The 20,707-nt window shown below is 41.2% G+C and overlaps 1 protein-coding gene across 15 annotated transcripts in view; it reads left to right on the top strand.

Annotated features, from left to right (window-relative positions):
* The first annotated feature begins 1,284 nt into the window (after window positions 1–1,284).
* LDB3 (LIM domain binding 3) overlaps window positions 1,285–20,707 on the top strand; it is a 191,855-nt gene continuing 172,432 nt past the window's right edge. For 14 of the 15 annotated variants that reach the window (XM_048856769.2, XM_048856770.2, XM_048856768.2 and 11 more), the window contains exons 1-2: window positions 14,008–14,121; window positions 14,236–14,363. In XM_048856769.2, the coding sequence (XP_048712726.1) occupies window positions 14,271–14,363 (93 nt within the window). In that variant the 5' untranslated portion in view covers window positions 14,008–14,121; window positions 14,236–14,270. Of the gene's footprint in view, window positions 1,364–14,007; window positions 14,122–14,235; window positions 14,364–20,707 lie in introns of those variants that run through there. The other variant, XM_048856758.2, reaches the window with a different exon arrangement.

The following is a 20,707-nucleotide window of genomic DNA, read 5'->3' as shown; positions in this document are numbered from 1 at the left end:
AGGACTTTAAAGATTTGGCACCAGTATACCACTGCAGTTGAAGCCAGTGCAGAGCACCAGGGTTATGTGCAACTCATACAGTTGTCAGGATCAGACCCAAATGAAGGGTCAGATTCTGCCCTCATTACTCCCACGCAATCCTACTGAAGGAAATAGAATTGGAATGGCATGGGTGCAAATGAGGATCTAATCTTGCCCAGACTATTTTCACTTCTTCTCTTGGCCAGTGTTGGGAAGCTTGGTGGCACACAAAAGAAATGGGTTAACGTTAACCGAACCTTCTTGAACTCCAAATATAGGTTCATTTGACAGATGTGCAAAAATTTGGATCTATTTTTATTTTATTTCTTGTCCCTCAAAAAAAGAGAAGCAAATCTAAACTAAAACAGTGGAATTTTCAAAAGCACTCAAAAATGGCCTCCCTCTGCTCCCATTAAAGTTAAAATTTTCTATTGACTTCAGTGGGAACAAAATCAGGCCAATGCTGAGCTCTTCTGAAAATCTCACTTAACATGTTCCTAATCATTCAAGTGGTGATGCCAAAATTGTTATAACTTTCCTCTGACAAAGATCTCTGAGAATGACACACTCAAAAATCTTAGTGGAAATTGAAGGATGCCGTCAATAAGATTAACAATGAAAATTAAAGTTAATTTAATAATTGGATTGTGTACGTAGGATACATGTTTGCTTACAGCTGGCATGCATTTTCCTCTCAGCCAAAACTGTTGGAGTGTCAGTCCTGCTCCATTTCTGCATGTGGGAGAGAATGCCTTCTGCTTGTACTTCCCCTTTTCCCCTGAATCTCAAACTCACAGAAGTTTCATAGAGTTGGTACATTTTATTTCATCAGCTGGAAGCAACCACTGTTGCAGGTATATGTCTATTCAGCGTCCACACATGACAATTCTTACTCATGTGAGTCGTTACATTTAAGCCAGTGTGGCTACTCACATGAATAACAGTTGCAGTTTGGGTCTAAGGGTAACATGATCAGCACCTGCTGACTATTCAACTGTCCCTATTTATTTTAGGGTTAAATATTTGTTTTGTTCCCCAAAAAGTTCTCCCAATGAAATGGAGTGGAATATGTGTTCCAGTTCCCCCACCCCAAACTGTAGATTCTGAATGTTGGCCAGTATGTGGCCAAAAGGTAAAAACTAACCAAGTTTAAAGCAAACTCTAAAAATATTTTAAAAGAAATGTGGCACTGTGGCTTTAAGAGATCCACCTTAAGCAAGCTCCCCCCCCTTTTGGCCTGAGTTGACTACGTCACTGGGGATGCAGGGATCAGATAAATCTGCAGCTGGAGCAACAGGAGAGCCACAAGAGTACCAGAGGACATCTGCAGAGCTACTCTCAGGTAGAAGTGACCAGCACGACTCTATCTAAGCATTGTCAACTGTCTAGCTACACTAATTCTTTTCCTAGTAACCAGGGGCTTTTCCTTACTACTTTGCACTTACTGCATGTTGTTTCTATCTCTTGCTGATAGTTTTCTTCCCTTTCCTCTCAGAATGGAGCATGCTAATTTTATTTACTGAAGTGGCTGTCATGTTGTTTGCATTTCATGCTTGTGCCTGTTGGGGTATTTAATGAGTCTGATGTGCTAGCTGGGATTTACTTCAGACCATTTGTTCACTAATCACATAGGATCAGCTGTTTTTTTGTTTGTTTTGTTTTTTTTTCGCCCCTCTCCAAAGCACACAGGTCACCCAGTATTCAACAGAGGCTGTTAGCAGCCAGCATATCATTCCTCTCTCCCTCCCTCCCCCGCAACAAACCAAAAACTACTTTTAAGCCTCCTTCTACAATTATCATTTTATTTTTCTAATTAGTTGTATGCTAGGGGATGTGTTTGTGATACACTTGGAATAATCCATTTGTATTTGCCAAACTATCTTATTTTTAAAATTTTGAGCCAAAAATTGCTTCTGAGCTAGTCTCAAAAATGTTTTTAAACCTATATTCTACAGCTAACTAGCAAAATATATTCTATTATTTGTTAATATGACCCATCATCAGATTTTGTTCATGAAAGCAATAAGCTGATGAACTTTAATTTTAATTGTATTAACAAAAATCTGTAGTCTTTTTTTTGTCCCCTTTTTTGGGGTGCCAATCCTAGTTTAAAAGTCAATTTGTTTTAAAGCATCTCTCCAGCAGCAGCATAATTTCTATACATCCCTCTGTGAAGACCTACACTATTTAAATGGTGCAACTTCTATATTGCATGATATTCATAGGTTAAATGCTATACGTATGTGAATTAAAGCTGGATGTACATACTGAGAACCCATGATCCAAACTGAGAATACTATTTCAAACCTTTTTCTAATGCTAAAGGATGCAATAATATAAACAGACATGCTGATTATGCATACGTAGTTTCTCTGTGATACACATCTGCTCTTTTCATGTTATTTGAGGCATTAGATCTAACAAAGCTTGTAGCTCCAATTAATAAAGGATTTATGCTGGCATCAAGTAGAAATGCATTACAATGTCATAACACTAACAAAGCTGAAGTTAACAATCCCAAACTGCTGACCATTTAAGCAACAGTGCTGGACATTATTATGAGGAAAGACTTACAGTATCTAACTGCTTTCCTTCTTCTGCAAAAAACCCCCCTCAGAAATAACTCTGGAATTGGAACAGCATAGAAAAACATAAGGTGACAACTCCAGTTCTGCCCAGAGATTGGGTATGGTACACCCTAGCCAATGGAAGGACGTTGCCATATGCACAAGTAGCATATATAATTTGTAAATGAGCTGTGTATAAAGTGGGTTGCTGTGTATTTTTATAAAATATTCTTAGACATTAACATTTTTCTTTATTGGTAGACATTACCAAAAAAGAAAAAGCCTTTGGTGTTGGGCATGTAAAAGCTGTTGAGCAAGTTGTTTGAATGTTGGTCTGACTTGATCATTTTGGGATCCGACCATCAAAATAAAATTCTTTCAGTTTATCCGCCTCTGAAGGTGAAATAGTTTACAGGCCTCATATCACCAAATCATAGAGGACTACATTATGAATGATATATTCATTTGCAATCAACGGATTATACTCGTCCTACATATAAGACCAATCTTGTTATGGCTCAGGTGCCCTTGACTCTTTGTTTTGAAAACCATGGGAGTAGACGGTGCTCTAACTCAGGATTTGGTCCCATATTCTCATTTTATTAGAGTGTTTAGAGTAAATCCTAGTAAAACATTTTATAAAAGACAATTTTTTCTTAGTACTGTAGCATTTGGTAGAGTGAAGATTTTACTGCTTTCTGGTTTTGGACGGAAGGCCAGGTAGTTAGCTCTTCATGTAGCATTTCCACTTCCAGAGTCTCCCAAAATAAGGAAGTATCCAGAGGCATAGAAATTAAAACTAAGAACCATCCAAGGTGTGTTTGAATATGAAGTAAGCTTTGTGTCCTGGGTCTATTAGTGCATTGCAGTTCACATCACATCACAAATGGCCATCACAGCTGGCACAAATTGTCAAGCTTGATGGCAGTCTCAATACAGAAGTCGAGTGACTTAACTAACCACTCTCACCTATAATAGTGGGTCATCTGGGTAAGGAACAAGGCATATTGGTGGGGCCATGTGGGTAGAATCACATGGCTGCTGCCCACATGGTACACATTTGCTGGATAAGTAAGGGACCCCAGGACTGTCAGTCTGACACGTCTCATGAAATGTATGTTTGTTTTGTTTGTTTATTTTTAAAACTCCTCTGGATCTCCAAGGAGGTTCAGATTTTTATCATTGTTCTTCTGATGAAGTTTGAATCAGTTATTTTATCTGGACCAGTTTTCACTTCCCTTAATTTTGAGGCCCCGGTTATAAACACTTTAATCTTGCACATTTGATTATCTAGCATTATGTAGGCAAACATCAGCATTATAGAAGTTCAGGGGACTTTAAGGGTGTCTGAACTCCATAGGCCTAATGCTAAGCTCTATTGAGGTTCCTGAACCCCACATAGGAGCTTAGCCTGAAATACCATTCCTATAGGAGCTTAGCCTGAAATACCATTCCTACAGGATCTGATTTGAACTAACTGCAGCCGCGGGAAACATAACTAACCTTTGCTTAAACCAAAGATTTGGAATATCTGGGATTACTGTAACAGAACATCATACTTAAAATAGGCATATTAGTATATTGGATTGATTTCCCCCAAACAGATGTGTTGGTGAGTGCAACTAACCTAATCACTTGCTTTAATGATTGGATGTGTTAAATATTATTGGCACCTTATTGGCTGTAGCTCATGAAAGCTTATGCTCAAATAAATTTGTTAGTCTCTCTAAGGTGCCACGAGTACTCCTTTTCTTTTTGCGGATACAGACTAACATGGCTGCTACTCTGAAACCTGTTAAATATTATTGTCCTCATTTGACAGATTATACTGAGGCAAAGAGATATTGAAGATTTAATTTGAAGAAGGAAATTTCATTCAGTTTACCAAGGGGATTGTTATCAAAATAGTCCTTCAGAGAAGCTACTGTTTCTATCTTCTGCATATGCATAGAGCTCATTGCAGGATCAGAGCCTAAGTCAAGTGTCAACCAACCTACCTCTGATGTAAATATCTTTGAGATTCTTAATCTTATAGATCAGTGGTTTTCAAACTTGTTTCTGGCGACCCAGTTGAAGAAAATTGATGCCCGCAACCGAACGGAACTGGGGAGGAGGGACTCGGGGTGTGGGAGTGGCTTTGGGGTGGAGCAGGGGGTTGGGATGTGGGAGGAGGTCAGGGCTTGGGGTGGGGGTGAAGGCTCTGGGGTGGGGCCAGGGATGAGGGGTTTGGGATGCAGGAGGGGGCTCTGGGTTGGGGGGCTCAGGACTGGGGCAGGGGACTGGGAGACGGAGCTGGGACGTGGGCTTACCTTGCATGGCTCCTGGTCAGCAGTGCAGTAGGGCTGCTAAGCCAGGCTTCCTGCCTGTCCTCGCACCGCGGACAAATGGTCAGCAGCAGGTCTGGCTCCTAGGCCGAGGCATGCAAGTGGCTCCGCGTGGCTCTTGCCCATAGGCGCCACCCCCCAGCTCCCACTGGCCAGGAACCAGCCAATGGGAGTGTAGAGCCAGTACTTGGGGAGGGGGCAGTGCATGGAGCCCTGTGGCTCCCCGCCTAGGAGCCGGACCTGATGTTGGCCGCTTCTGGGGTGCAGCACGGTGTCGGAACAGGTAGGGACTAGCCTGCCTTAGCCAGGCAGCATTGCAGACGTGACTTTTAACGGCCTGGTCGGCAGTGCTGACCAGAGCTGCCACGACCCAGTGCCTTAGATTCCACGACCCAGTACTGGGTTGCGACCAACAGTTTGAAAACCACTGTTATAGGTGTTACAATTTTGTTATCAGTAATGTTCAGGGTACTAATTCACTGCTGCAAATAAAATATACAGGATAAGCAATGTGACAAAATTAATGTAGTCAAAGAAACCTTGTCACTTGGAATTTCTGTGACTTGATTAGTGCTTATTTCCTCAGTCTTAACTCTGCATTGATGCTAGGTTTTTGTCTTTCCATTCAGTTGATAGTAATGTACTTCCAAGCATTCAGTCGTAACTTTCCTCAAGCTCTTTCTTTATAGTACACCAATGTAGTATCCTAGCATTTACGAATTGTTTCCACTACTCTAATGAATCTGCCATTAGTTGTCAAACCATGACCTGGTTCTATTCTGAGACATTACTTTGAGGTAACCATTCTCCCCCTTGCGCACGAGATACATTAGTGTCCATGTTAGAGTATCATTGTTACCTTTACAGTTGCATCTCCTTTGTGACATGAATTCACGGCTGTTTCTATTAATTAACTGCTGGGCAACACTGGTGGGACTTGCTGAACTCTGGATAATCCTTCATTTTGATATTGGAAGAGAAAATTTCATCCTGTTCCCTGAATTTTTTTTTTAAATGTTGTTAGTCAAGTCTGTGACCTTCTCGTCTGATTAAACATAATTACTATATACGTACGTCTCTTGTTTTAAGGGGAAGTCTAAGCTGAAGAATGTGGGGGAGGAGGTCACCATTAAAGATAGTAAATGCCACCTGCTTGGGCAAACTAAAAGACTTTGAGAAAGATGCTCTTTAAAGTGCTATAAAGGCATATTAAGAAACTAAAACAAGCTGTAATTAAAAGTCATCAGAAGTTTTTTTTGACAAAAACAAGGGTGTTATGTAGAATAGTTTATTACATCATCAGGTTTCCTAAAGTGCTTTACTAAGCTCTGAGTTAATGTGATGGGGTATAAAAACCCCACACTAGGATGGAAGGGGTTCAAGAACAGTACTGGGCTCAGCTAGCCCCGCCCCTCCAACCCTGCAGAGCATGCTCCAATTCATAGGCAGGAGTTGTAGACCAACCTGGATGAGCAAGCATCTCAGAGAGGTGATTAAGAAAAAGCAGAAAGCCTACAAGGAGTGGAAGATGGGAGGGATTAACAAGGAAAACTGCCTTACTGAGGTCAGAACATCTAGGGTTAAAATGAGAGAGGCCAAAAACCATGTAGAGTTGGACCTTGCAAAGGGAATTAAAAGCAATAGTAAAACGTTCTATAGCCATATAAATAAGAAGAAAACAAAGAAAGAAGTGGGACAACTTAACACTGAGGATGGAGTGGAGGTTAAGGATAATGTAGGCATGGCCCAATATCTTAACAAATACTTTGCCTCAGTCTTTAACAAGGTTAATGATGAGCTTAGGGATAATGGTAGGACCACAAATGGGAATGAGGATATGGAGGTAGATATTACCACATCAGAGGTAGAAGCCAAACTCGAACAGCTTAATGGGACTAAATCGGGGGGCCCAGATAATCTTCATCCAAGAATATTAAAGGAACTGACACATGAAATTGCAAGCCCGTTAGCAAGAATTTTTAATGAATCTGTAAACTCAGGGGTTGTACCGTATGACTGGAGAATTGCTAACATAGTTCCTATTTTTAAGAAAGATTAAAAAAAAGCGATCCGGGTAACTACAGGCCTGTTAGTTTGACATCTGTAGTATGCAAGGTCTTGGAAAAATTTTTGAAGGAGAAAGTAGTTAAGGACATTGAGGTCAATGGTAATTGGGACAAAATACAACATGGCTTTACAAAAGGTAGATCTTGTCAAACCAACCCGATCTCCTTCTTTGAGAAGGTAACAGATTTTTTAGACAAAGGGAACACAGTAGATCTAATTTACCTCGATTTCAGAAAGGCATTTGATACGGTTCCACATGGAGAATTATTAGCTAAATTGGAAAAGATGGGGGTCAATATGAAAATTGAAAGGTGGATAAGGAACTGGTTAAAGGGGAGACTACAGCGGGAAAAGGTGAACTGTCGGGCTGGAGGGAGGTTACTAGTGGAGTTCCTCAGGGATTGGTTTTTGGGACCAATCTTATTTAATCTTTTTATTACTGACCTTGGCACAAAAGTGGGAATGTGCTAATAAAGTTTGTGGATGACACAAAGCTGGGAGGTATTGCCAATACAGAGAAGGCCTGGGATATCATTACAGGCAGATCTGGATGACCTTGTAAGCTGGAGTAATAGTAATAGGATGAAATTTAATAGTGAAAAGTGCAAGGTTATGTATTTAGGGATTAATAACAAGAATTTCTGTTATAAACTGGGGACACATCATTTAGAAGTAACAGAGGAGGAGAAGGACCTTGGAGTATTCGTCGATCAGAGGATGACTATGAGCTGCCACTGTGATGTGGCCATTAAAAAAGCTAATGCGGTCTTGGGGTGCATCAGGTGAGGTATTTCCAGTAGAGATAAGGAGGTGTTAGTACCGTTATACAAGGCACTGGTGAGACCTCATCTGGAATACTGTGTGCAGTTCTGGTGTCCCATGTTTAAGAAGGATGAATTAAAACTGGAACAGGTGCAGAAAAGGGCTACTAGGATGATCCGAGGAATGGAAAACCTGTCTTATGAAAGGAGACTCAAGGAGCTTGGCTTGTTTAGCCTAACCAAAAGAAGTCTGAGAGGAGATATGATTGCTCTCTATAAATATATCAGAGGGATAAATACCATGGAGGGAGAAGAATTATTTAAGCTCAGTACCAATGTGGACACCAGAACAAATGGATATAAACTGGCCACCAGGAAGTTTAGACTTGAAATTAGGCTAAGGTTTCTAACCATCAGAGGAGTGAAGTTCTGTCACAGCCTTCCAAGGGAAGCAGTGGGGTCAAACGACATATCTGGCTTCAAGACAAAGCTTGATAAGTTTATGGAGGAGATGGCCTAATTTTGGCAATTAATTGATCTTTGACTACTAGTGGTAGGTATGCCCAATGGCTCGTGATGGATGTTAGATGGGGTGGAATCTGAGTTATTACAGAGAATTCTTTCCTGGGTATCTGGCTGGGGAGTCTTGCCCACATGCTCAGGGTTTAGCTGATCGCCATATTTGGGGTAGGGAAGGAATTTTCCCCCAGGGCAGATTGGCAGAGGCCCTGGGGGTTTTTCGCCTTCCTCTGCAGTGTGGGGCATGGGTCACTTGCTGGAGGATTTTCTGCACCTTGAAGTCTTTAAATCACGATTTGAGGACTTCAATAGCTCAGACATAAGTTAGGGGTTTGTTACAGGAGTTGGTGGGTGAGATTCTGTGACCTGCGTTGTGCAGGAGGTCCGACTAGATGATCATAATGGTCCCTTCTGACCTTAAAGTCTATAAATTGGTGACAGGGTTGAAAAGGGAGCAACCAAGCTCTGGAGGCTGCAGAGGAGTACAGACCTATCCTAAAGGCTCTTCCCAAAAGGGGCTAGAGATGCCTCCCTGACATGCCAGGACTATGCAATGAGCCTGGTTGGGGTTGATGGTTTGGTTACCTTTTAATTTGTCTTTTGCCTTATCTGGGACCAGAAGTGGAGGGAAGTAGTGGTAGGAAGTGACCCAGGGAGGGTAACTCAGAGGGTGCCCCCACCCCCCCCCCCCAGAGGTCAAATGCTGCTGACCTTCTTAGGACCTTGGGTAAGAGCCTGGTGAGTAGTGGGCCTGGGCTCCCTTATCATTTCCCCATTGAGTGGATGCTAACCACTAGGCCTCACAGCCCACTGAGGACCCTATTACAGTTACATACTAGTGGCAATGACTTGCTGCTGGATGGTACTACACACTGCAGTAACCTATTTGTCTCTCTTTGCCCCAGATTCCCCCTATGGTCTTAGGGCCTGATTCCCCCACCGATGTGTTGAGCACCTGCATTTCCCATTGACTCCGACGGTCGCTGGGTCTTTGAAAATCAGACACCATATGATCAGCACAGAGGGTGGTGGACTTTATTTCATTTGGAGTGACACTCTTGACTGCATATAACTGACTGTCACACCACCAGTCCTCTGCTCCAGATGCATGAATATGCACAAAACTAGCACCGTCTGTGCTGCAGGACTTCACAGCAAACTTGGTGGTATGACAATAGCATGAAGAGCTCTGGATGCCATAACAGCTCACTATGTGGCACAAGGCTTAAATGGAGGAGTGGCAAGGAGAAGGGAACAAGAAAGAGGTAGGTGAGGCAGAGTTAGTGGGGAGGGAAAGGGACACAGTAAAGGGAGAGCAGGGAAATGAGCATTCTAGAATCCCTTCTCTACAAGGGTTGGTAGAGACTGCTGCTGTTGATACAGTGACTGTGTGGGAAAACATGGAAACATAGTTCACACTGCCTTTGGCATTAGATCCTGTTGTACTGAAAGGGAATGTTGGCCAGGACAGAAGAATGTGTTCCCTACATTCTACCTGAAAATGCCAAGCTATCTTGAACTTTCACATGGATATGGAGAACCACCAAAAAAATAGGCACAAGTGACCTCAGTTTAACAGTGTCTGAATAAGTGGTGTCTTTTATTTCTCAAACAGTAAACTGAACAGAGGTAGCCATTCAGGGATTTTACTCAGGTATTTTCCTGTCCCCTACTGCTTTTTAAGCCTTTTTTGTAAACATCTTTTGCTTTCCTTTATCTGATTAAATCGTACAGACTTTACAGCTGTCCTCAGAGTTCTGTTTCATAAACTGTAACATTGATTTAATGATTTTAATTCCTTTTCCACAGCAGTATCTATTGTAGTGAGTCAGTGACTCTGTGGTCCATGAGAGGATCTCTCTCATATAGTGGTCCACAGAATGGAAAATGTTGAAGAACCATAGTAGTGAGACACTAAGTTACTGTGTACTTGGTCTAGTGCTACATTAACATTACTTAGATCTCGTTCACACAAGTAGAATTGTAATAGCTAGAGATGGAAGAGACCTAGTATGTTATCTGCTTCAGGCATGGGTGCCAAGTTTGTATAATTTTTGCTGGTACCCAGAATGGGTCCAAGAAGAGCCGGGACTGACCGGGGCAATTGCCCCGGGCCGCTCACTTTGGGGGGCCCTGCGCTTCAGGGGGATGCAGGGTCTAGGGTGGCCTGAGGGGTCAGTGGGGGGCCTGGCACAGGCAGCAGCAAGTGACCCGGCCCCAGCCCGCCCCTCTCCACTGGCTTCTGGCATCGCTCAGTGGAGGGTGTGGAAGCTGGAAAGAGCTAAGGTGGGGGTAGAGGCTTGGTGGAATGGGGGCAGAGTGGGGTTGGGGCAGGGCAGGTCAGCACCAGGCCGCCCACTGCTGCTGATGCCAGGACCCCTGCTAACCCCCCAGGCTGCCCTGGACCCCATGTACCCTGAAGCATGGGGCCCCCCAAAGCTCGGAGCCTGGGGCGGTTGGCCCAGTCCATCTTATGGACGGAACGGCTCTGATTAAATATAACCTCAAACATTGGTGGAGCCATGCACCACGGGCCCATATAACTTGCCACCTATGGCTTCAGACCTCTCCACATTACATGAAACACACTGCAGCTGATCTTTCTTTGATGCTCTTCCGCTACATGTTCTGAAACTTGCCACAAATTCACAGGAGGGGAAGGAGGAGAAGACCATAAAGTCTCACTCTTCTTTGTCACTATTCTAATAAATTAGGGCTTTAAAGTATTTGATCATTTTTTCCATAATTTGACAATATTTGGTCAACTGACCAGCCCGGAGTGGAAAACAGGGTTGGATTATTCCATAATTGCCCTAATCTGTACACCTACATGAAACTTTGGTACAGACCACTGTTGGAGAAAGGATACTGGCGAAGATGGACCATAGTCTGACCCAGTATGCAGCTTTTATGATCATATATTACACACAGCAATATATTTTGGGCCCTTTGCAGCATGTTTTGGAGGTATCTATCTTGCATTTGGGTTGGAGTAAATTCTATTATTGGAGTATTATCTATTATCAGTGGTAACCCAGGGCAGCATTTGGACCTTTGGTAGGAAATACAGAGGTGTGATTTAAGCCAACTCCTTGCCAGTACACGATTGTTGTACAAGTTGCTCTTCTGACAAACTGCCAAAATAAGCCTAAACATGAATACTTTCCTTCTTTATTTCCTCCTGGCTTTAAATCTTTACCCAAGAAATACTAAATAGGGCAGTGGTGGTGTTTTGCTCTCTCTAACCTCTCTACTGCATTTAGGATTTCAGTTATAGCAATAGTGCCACTTACAGACTGACCTCCCATCAACACTTTTAACTGATTCTGGGTCATTATGTACCTTTGATTGTCTCAGGTTTATCTGAGGAAATCTGCTTTTTTGTTTTTCACCAAAACACAAATAGGGATTACTTCATCCATTGATCTGGGATGACAAGAAGGAACTATGTAGCTTCTTAGGAGGTGCAGCAAATGAAGAACATATTGTGCTTATTTGAAATTAAAGGGGAATATAGATAAACAGAATGCAGTTACTCAAGTTGGAATGCAGCCAGAATTTTGGAAATAACAACCTTATTCCTGTAGAAAGTGCTATGGGATCTCTCTTCTTCAATGAGCTGGACTAATTAAGTTCTCGATTTTTATGTTTCATTTGAAAGACAGTACCTGTGGCTGCATGGGTTCAGTAGTTTCTCCAAGGGAACACTGCCCCCTCTAACGCCATAGTCCCCTATACAGTATTACACTATATTGTCAACACTGAGTAATTAGCCCAAGTGAGAGAGTAGCTGTTTAAACTTTATGACCTTCTCATCCATAACTGATGGTGTTAACAAATGAATTGTTTTAGCATCAACAAGTGAGCCCTGCAGTGAGGTGGGGCTTAAATAAGCTGATGTCGCATTTTACAGATACTTTGGGCATGTCTACACTGCACAGTAAGCCCGAGTCTGTGGGACCTGGGCTTGTAGACAGTGTCTCCAAGCCTGTGCTGGAGTGTCCACACAGCATTGTAAACCTGAGTTTACAGTTGGTGGACCCAGGTCTCACAGCCATGCTAACATGTCCATACTGGACTATGCAAACCTTCTGACTCTGGTCTGCTGCTTGACCTGCATCCCCACTGCAAAATGACAGTGCTTGGACCCAAGTCACAGTGGGATCTACTTCCCCCAGCAGGGTCCTAGGATCTGAGTTCTGGCTGACCCATGTTAGACTGATTTGTGTGTGGATGGAAGTGGGGCATGGGCTCAAACCTGAGTCAGAACTTGGGTTTCATGTGCAGTGCAGACATACCCTTGGAGTCTAGCCATAGTAATGAATAGGCAGGTACAAACTGTGAGTCTCTCATAAATCTGATCTTCCCTTTGAAGCCATGTCCACTTTGGTGCTGTGTTGATTTTAATTACATGGGTATTGTGAGTTGGTTGTTTTGGGCAACCAACCCAAAAACAGTCCTTCAAAAACAGACTCCAACGATAAACAGCAGAACTGGAATTAATCTGCAAACTGGACACCATTAAATTAGGCTTGAATAAATACTGGGAGTGGATGAGTCACTACACTAACTAAAAACTATTTCCCCATGCTAATTTTCCCCCTACTGTTACTCACACGTTCTTGTCAACTGTTTGAAATGGGCCATCCTGATTATCACTACAAAAGTTTTTTTTTCTCCTGCTTATAAAAGCCCACCTTAATCGGCTGGTCTCATTTAGAGTTGGTATGGCAACCCGCATTTTTTCATGTTATCTATCAATCTATCTATCTACTGTATTTTCTACTGCATGCATCTGATGAAGTCGGCTTTAGCCCACAAAAGCTTATGCTCAAATAAATTTGTTAGTCTCTAAGGTGCCACAAGTACTCCTCATTCTTTCTGCTGATACAGACTAACACGGCTACCACTCTGAAACCTACACGACATAGTGGTTGAGAGGTGTAGTTTAATAATGTTTGCATAGTGTCTTAATATCTTCTGACTTGCTAGAGAGCAAAATTTTTTTTCTTTAAAATGTTCAGTTTACTAAGAAATGGAGACAAATTATCAAACCTTCCAAAAATAAACTAGAAAACACACTTGGACACAGCACTATTGTCTTTAGATACTCTTTTCTTAATTGACAATTCTTAAATGTCACCTGACAGTAACATGATCAAAATGCTTTAGCTGCAGAGATCTTTTTTAAATCAAAGGTGACTTTATGAAAAACAATAAAAAGCCACTTCTGTTGCATGATAACAGAATAAATTATATTTTTCCCTAGAAGAAGTAAAGGCTGTAGAAACAAGGGGCAAACATCTTTTCATGAATTGGTGGGTGCATGGGGCAGATATTTTTCCAGTACTGCAGCAAATTTTCCAGTTTACCAGGTCAATGCAGAGAGAGGAGCAAATGATTCCCAATTCATATACTTGGGATATAAGGAAAGGGTCAGTATAAAAAGAACTTGATTTGTAGTGCATGAAATCTCAGAATGAAGTAAATATGAATGTATGCTCTGTGGAGCAACAGTTATAAGTGGCTTTGGAAAGCAAAAGTCTTGCAGTTGTTACCAGGGTATTAATGTTCGGACTTCTAGTGAATCCTAAATTGGGTACTGGGTTTGCTGTTGGCAGTGGTTTTTTGTTTTTATTTAATATCCCCCCTAAAGTAGTTCTGAGCATGAAGACTGACTTGGGGAGCCTAGAAAGATCTGCTAACCTCCCAGGGGGCTATATTAGATCTGTGAGTCATGGAGTCCTTGCATAGTAAGTGTTTGGTTACAAGCCTTTTATGGGCCACAGCTCAGCTGGGATATCAGTATCTGTATTATAGCTCCTATCTATTCTTAGGTGGCACTTCAGCAGGACTGAGCAGGCAAGGCAAAAAAGAAGCAATTATTGTATTCTCAATATTTGTAAATGTTGTCTTTTTTTCTTTATTTTTAAAACTATTTTCTTTTATCCCTCCACCCCCACCCCTTTTCTGTAGAGCCTTTTTGGTGACCTGTGTAAAAGAGTTACAAAATGTCTTACAACGTGACTCTCAATGGACCTGGACCATGGGGTTTCCGACTGCAAGGGGGAAAGGACTTCAACATGCCCTTGACCATATCCAGAGTAAGTGAACAAAAAGCCTTCTTGCATTTGCTTAGGTTAGAAAGTAGCAGCAAAGGAGTTGCTAAATGCACGCTCTAACCTGGACAAAATTAAGAGATTGATCAGTCTGTTGAAATAGAGGCAGAAGGGACTGAAAAAAACAGAGCATTTTAGAAGAACGAAAAATAATAGCATGTTTTCTTTTAGCACATTTAAACTTCCTGATTCAAGGCATAGCTGATAATGCCAAGAAGCGACATCTTAGATGGACTGTATAAGAAAGATGAAACTGCATCTTTACTCAACAAGAGCAAAAACCTACTTTTAAATTAATGTTTCTGTCATGCTATAAAACAATTTTATTTTCCGTAATGTTGCTTCTTTTCTGTGGCCAAGGGGCCTTATTTACTTTGTAATGGGGTTTGTTGATGGAGGGAAGGAAAAAGAAGTGATCATAATAAATCAAATGAAGTTTCCAAAAAACGAGCATGTAGCTCCCTATAAATGTGTATAGTTTGGGTTTTGTCAGACTTTTTTGTTTTGACATTTTTCCCCCCCAAGGCTTTTCATCTGTAGTCCATCAAGCTTTCGGACCTGTGACTATTTCTTTTTCTTACTTGGCACAGAATAGTGTAGCCACATCAGCTAATAAGACCAATGTCAAAGATGATTTCATCTGTTTTTGAGAAGAACATGGTGGTAGGTTTGGGGATTTTGTTGCCTTTTTTTTTTTTAAATCTTAGATTTAAATAAAACTTGCTGAGGTTTGTAATGGGCTTAAAAGTACACAGAATGAAGCAGAAGGCTCAATAGTGCTGAAAATATTTTCTTAAATTGTACAGGGACCTTCTATTTGCTGATGAAAAACAGTGAATGATGTAATAATTAATTACTCAGTGCAGTTATTAAGTATAAATCAGTCCATTGCTTGCAGTTCCACCTCTTTATTTCCTCTAAGAGTAATTTTTAAAGGCAATCCAGGGGCATGCTCTAGTTATTACCCAACCTATTTTACTAGTTTCCTAAAAGGAGAGAGGTGTTACAAAACCTCTCAACACTGAATGCTTTTGAATTTGTAGATGGGAAAGATTTTCTCTCTAATCGGCAACTAAGCAGTTATTTAACAGTTCTAATTTGGCACCTGGAAATTTCGCTCCCTATATGCTTTTTGTTAAGTCAGTTTCAAGTATTATTTCAGACTATTTAGACATAGACACAGAAATGTACAGTCCAAAATGTGTTCTGATTCCTTCACAAAATTAGCTGCAGCAGGAGTTCCAGTTTTTGTGGTGGAGGCAAGAGAGGTTACTTAGTTAACTAAGTGTAAAAAGAATAACAAACTGATCTGCTCAGATAAACAGGTAGATGGCAAATAAAAGAACTGTTTTGGATGCTACATACTATCGACACTCATTTGGAAAGCTAAACTTTATCTGATCCTCCAGCATTTGAAGCTTTTAATACATTTATTATGTTGACTTTTGGAAACAAAACTGATTATCTTTGCGCCAGTCATGAGTCAAAGACTTCAGCAAGCTTTTGAAATCCTGGGAAGCTATCCATTTTAACCTTTACGCTATAAAGCTCTGTCTTATTTGATCTCTCTTGTGTATAGGTATAGTGTGTGTCTCTCTCCGTTCAAGGCTGAGTCTGCATTAATTTCAGGTTGCTAAATTTATATGCTCCTACTCTGATAGGAGGAACCCTTTCTTTATCCTCTCTGCAAAGGTGTCATTGTTCTGTACTGTTATTATAGAAGGCTGCCCTGTTGTCAGCATTACAAAAATATTGTCAGAAAAATAAAAATTACTTTTCCAGTTTTAAGCTAATTTTAGTACCGTAGATAGTGCAGGTCTCCCCTTATCCCGCACAAGGTAAGGAAGTAGACTGCTTATGGTAGATTTGCTAATATCATGTAGACATACTTGTGACATTTTAGTGCCCTTTATTGTGAGGTCCTAGTTATTTGTAGTGCCTAGAGGCAACCGATCAAGGGCCCCATTTTGCTGACTGTGTACACACACAAATGAAAAGACAGTTGTTGCCCTAAAGAACTTAAAATGTCAGGCCCGGATCACTGTGAGAGTCCCATTGACTTCAGTGGGACTGCTGAAAGCATATAATTTAAGCATGAGTGTAAATCTTTGCTGGATCAAGGCCCAAAAAACTGCTTCAGCTCCCTCTGAACGCCCTCAACTGCCAGTGATCTCAACAACTTTGAGCCCTTCATGAGGCTGACTTTCGGTTGCAGTGATAATGTCAAATACGATGTGAGACTGTTTGAAATCTTGCCCAGTGAAACATTGTTCTTAGTTGGGAATATTACTCTGGAACTGTGTTTTGTATCTAATATAAAATAACAGCGGATCATGGTCTGTTTGTGTACATGAAAATGTACACAGACTTTTCCCTTCTCAGAGAGGGGGATTGGTGGGAATAGGAATGTTTGGAAACTGTGTTATTTTTTAATTGAAACATTGTGTCCTGTACCTTTTGGTGATAATAGTTTAATAAACCCTGTTTTTTATATAAATATCCCAAAACAGATCAAGAGACCCCCCCCATTGTCAGCAATTAATTTGCAGTCATAAGCGAGGCAAGTGGTGAACTCAGTCATATAACACACACACAAATGTTTTCACAGGAATAATATTATACTTTAAAATTATGAGCCAAGTTCTGTTCTGAGGGAACACAATGCTCCATGAATCTCCAAGTGCTGTCAATGGAGATTACACATCCTTATCTGAAAACAGAATTTGACCCATAGAAGCATGTGATGGGACCGGAACCTCCAATTCTTCCCAAAGCAGCATATGCGAGTAGGTAGAGCGCTGGACTGAGACTCGGGAGTCCTGAGTTGTATTCCCAGCTCTGCTGCTGGATGACGTTGGGCGAGTTACTTCACTTGTTTTGTGCCTCCATCTCCCTTCTGTAAAATGGGAGAAACAAAAACCTTTGTTAAAGCCCTTGGAGATCTCACTGATAAAAAATACTATATAAGAGCTTTTATTATGATTTCTCTTCCTACGACTATCATTACATTTTAAATCATGGGCAATGAAGGAGAATTGCGCCTTGCCAAAAATAAATGGTCAGATGGCTGGTTTGTTTTTTAATGCGCTCTGAGGCACTATCATTTGTTCTCTTCTGGGAGGTCCAGGTGATCAAATCCGTGCCAAGTCTTCAACAGTTTGAGACACAGGAGTCCCAGTCAATCAGCTGAATGACAGGTGAAAACATATCTTGGTGTTCCTATGAAATGGAGCATTGTGCCTAATACCCTGTTCTTCATCTAAAAATAAGTGTCTCTGTGGTGTCAGCTTTGGGGTAGGGGGAGAAAGCAAGCGTGGAAGATTTAAGGTAACCCTGCAGCGTCGTACTCCTTGAACTATGGAATGGAGTATTCATTAGCAAATAAAAGAGCAACCTTTGTAGTTTCACGTTTTTTTTCCGTCCCCACCTCACAGCTCCTCACACCCTCTAGGGCTAACCTTGCCATGCAGCAGGATAGGCAAATGTCTATTCTATGTCTATGCTCTATTCTAGATTTCAGTAGATCTGAGTACCTGTCACTCCTGTTGAAATGAATGGGAGTTACAGGTGCTCAGCCAATGGCCTGATTGTGTGAGCGACTCTGGTCCTTTCTAAATTGACGAGGCCAGCAAAAATCCTAGTGCTGATGTAATCCATTTTCTTCTAAGCCTGCATGTGCTCTTCATTGACTGGTGGTGAGGAGGATGCTCTGAGACAACAATTGCATTGACACATCTAATTCTCTATTCTTCCCTGTGTAAGAAGGGGGCTGTGTAAATTTAAACCTTTTGCTGCTGGTCTGCCATGTTACCTAATAGGCTATCATCATTCCAGTGCTTAGATACCATGGTTGGTGAACGTTATATTAAAAATCTAAGATAGGTAGATTCTCTTCGTGTTCCAGTGAAATGTAGAATGCCATCAACAGTCCAGAGAGAAACAAGAAGCATGTGAATTGGCTTATATTGAAACCATAGTTTAAATTTGAGTGGAGAGATTTAATCATACTCTGAGATGACCCTAGTGATATACGTACAGTGTCATTACATATGGTTGATCAATCTACAATATGGTATTTCTAATTCATCCACCACTGTATTGGCTGGGCACTATTTATATAATATATAATTTTACTGTTGCCTTCAGTGCCAACTCAGAAGCCAAAACTCTGGGGCTGGAAAAATGGCAAAAGACATATGTGGTTTTTGGTTTTGTTTTTTTTAAATTAATACAATAGAAGGTGTAACAGGATGGTGAGCATTATGGGTGAACAGTGGGAAGAAGGAAACTGAAGAAATGGAACCTCCTCACCAATTCATATACTTACGCTGGTAATAAACAAAACACTATGGGGCTGCTTATATAAACCATTTTATATGGCACTGGAAGAACACGAAAGTTTATTTTTATCATACTTGCTAGGCTGACTTTTTTTTTTTAACCAAAATCCTTCCCTCCTTACTACCTCTTCCACCCCTACCACCACATACACAGAGGTATACACCATCCTTCATGAGGAGATATTAATGTGACAGCACTTCCCCTTTGAGGGACTATAATGTATATGAGAGAATTCCCCTGTCACTTTTGTTTAACTTGCTGTACATGGAGACTCCTCACCTTGCGTGGTGTACTAGTGATGAATGATGGGAGCCCCCCTTAGTTTTCTTCACGACTGAAGGAGGTGAAGCCTGGAACATCGTTTGAAGCAACATTCCTTCCCCACCATCAAAGTGATTTGTCATTTCATCATCTGGACAGCTGAGTGCTACTGCATGTGAACTGCCTTCAAAAGGGCAAAATGTACCTGAGTAAATTGATAACATAGAAGCTCTGTAGAGGAGCACAGAACTCACTGGAGGCATTAAATGGGGAAAGAATAGCATAAATGATGAATTTGCCATGGTGCCTTAGCATAAAAACAAAGCATCTTTTGGACAGCAGATATCTGACTTCCTGTTTAGTACACTGACTTCATGCTCTATCTCTGCCTGGTCTAGTGCAGAGATATAACCTTTGAAAGGGTAAGGGTACCATGGCCTTTTTTGGTATGGAATATGTTAATCCCATTCCAGCAGTTCCTGTACTGATTCCATGACACATCAATCTGTTCTTTTCTCCCTCTTCAAAGATGAAGCAATCAAAAATTTCCTCTACTCCTGCTCTTACTTACTCTAGCTAGACCAAGAAACTTTGCTTAAATAGTAATAAATATTTACAAAGTTTAAGAGCATTAAGCTTTGTATGCTAGGCTCTTCCCATCTCCCGCACAGATCATTCTAGCTACCACTCACTGCATAGATATCAGGATGATTTTTTATTGGCAGGTGTACCAGATTTTCCTGTTGTTTAACTGTGGCAGTAGGCAAGCAGGTTTGCGGAAGTGTGTTTGAGTAGTAGCTGTGCATATAACTTTGTAACCTTGGGTTACACTGACTAATGTCCCAAATTCATTAAAAATTGTATAATCCTATATGAAGCAGCACATCATATGTAAGTGTGCTGTGTATGCATCCCATATGTGGAGCTGATATTAGTATGACAAATGGATAGAGTGCATTTATTATACACCTTTGACCATCTCTGACCACCTCCCCGGATCTTTACTCATTGATCCATCTCTGCCAAGATTATTTCTAACCTTCTAAAGTCATATTTAAAAATCAGACTTTCAGAGAAAAGATTCCATGCTTCTCCCCCAAATGTGGAATCCTCTGCAATACCTAAACCTACAGCTCAGGAAAGATAATAGCTCGCGCTAGACCACAGAGAAGCTAAAGGTCTGATATCTAGCTATCTGCCAATATTGGAAATGGGACCTTTTTACCACTGGTAAGCAGAGATTTCTCTTTTTTTTTTCCCAATTAGACACAAGCAGCCCTTGCTTTAAGCTCTGGAAGGTCCAAGCTATTGGACTTTAATGTCATGTTACTTTCATAGCTAGAAACGCTATTTTAGGTTCTTTTCTATAGAGTTTTAAATTGGTATCTCTCTCTCCTGGCCCTCCACTGTTGAACTCTCAGTTAACAGCTAGTGGAGGAATAAGGGGCATCAGACAGTCCCAGTGCAATTTTTAAGAACACTCAAAGCACGTCTAGTTATATAACAACAACTGTATGTGTTTCTGGTTCATGCTATCGGTGGCATGTAATGTGGTGTATACAGGGTTTATCAGCATTCCTTTGGGATGACCTGCTTAACTCACAGATGACTTAGTGAGTAACAAAGCCATCCCAAACCACTAAAAACCTTTATGCCACACAATCATGTATTTATATGCTGTTTATGTATCATTATTGTGGTCAGCTGGAAACAAAGGTACCATCTAG

The sequence above is a fragment of the Caretta caretta genome, chromosome 7 (assembly GCF_965140235.1).
Source record: "Caretta caretta isolate rCarCar2 chromosome 7, rCarCar1.hap1, whole genome shotgun sequence".
Classification (NCBI taxonomy): domain Eukaryota; kingdom Metazoa; phylum Chordata; order Testudines; family Cheloniidae; genus Caretta; species Caretta caretta.
Note: the sequence above shows the minus strand (reverse complement) of the source record. Positions and strands in the feature narration are given on the sequence as shown.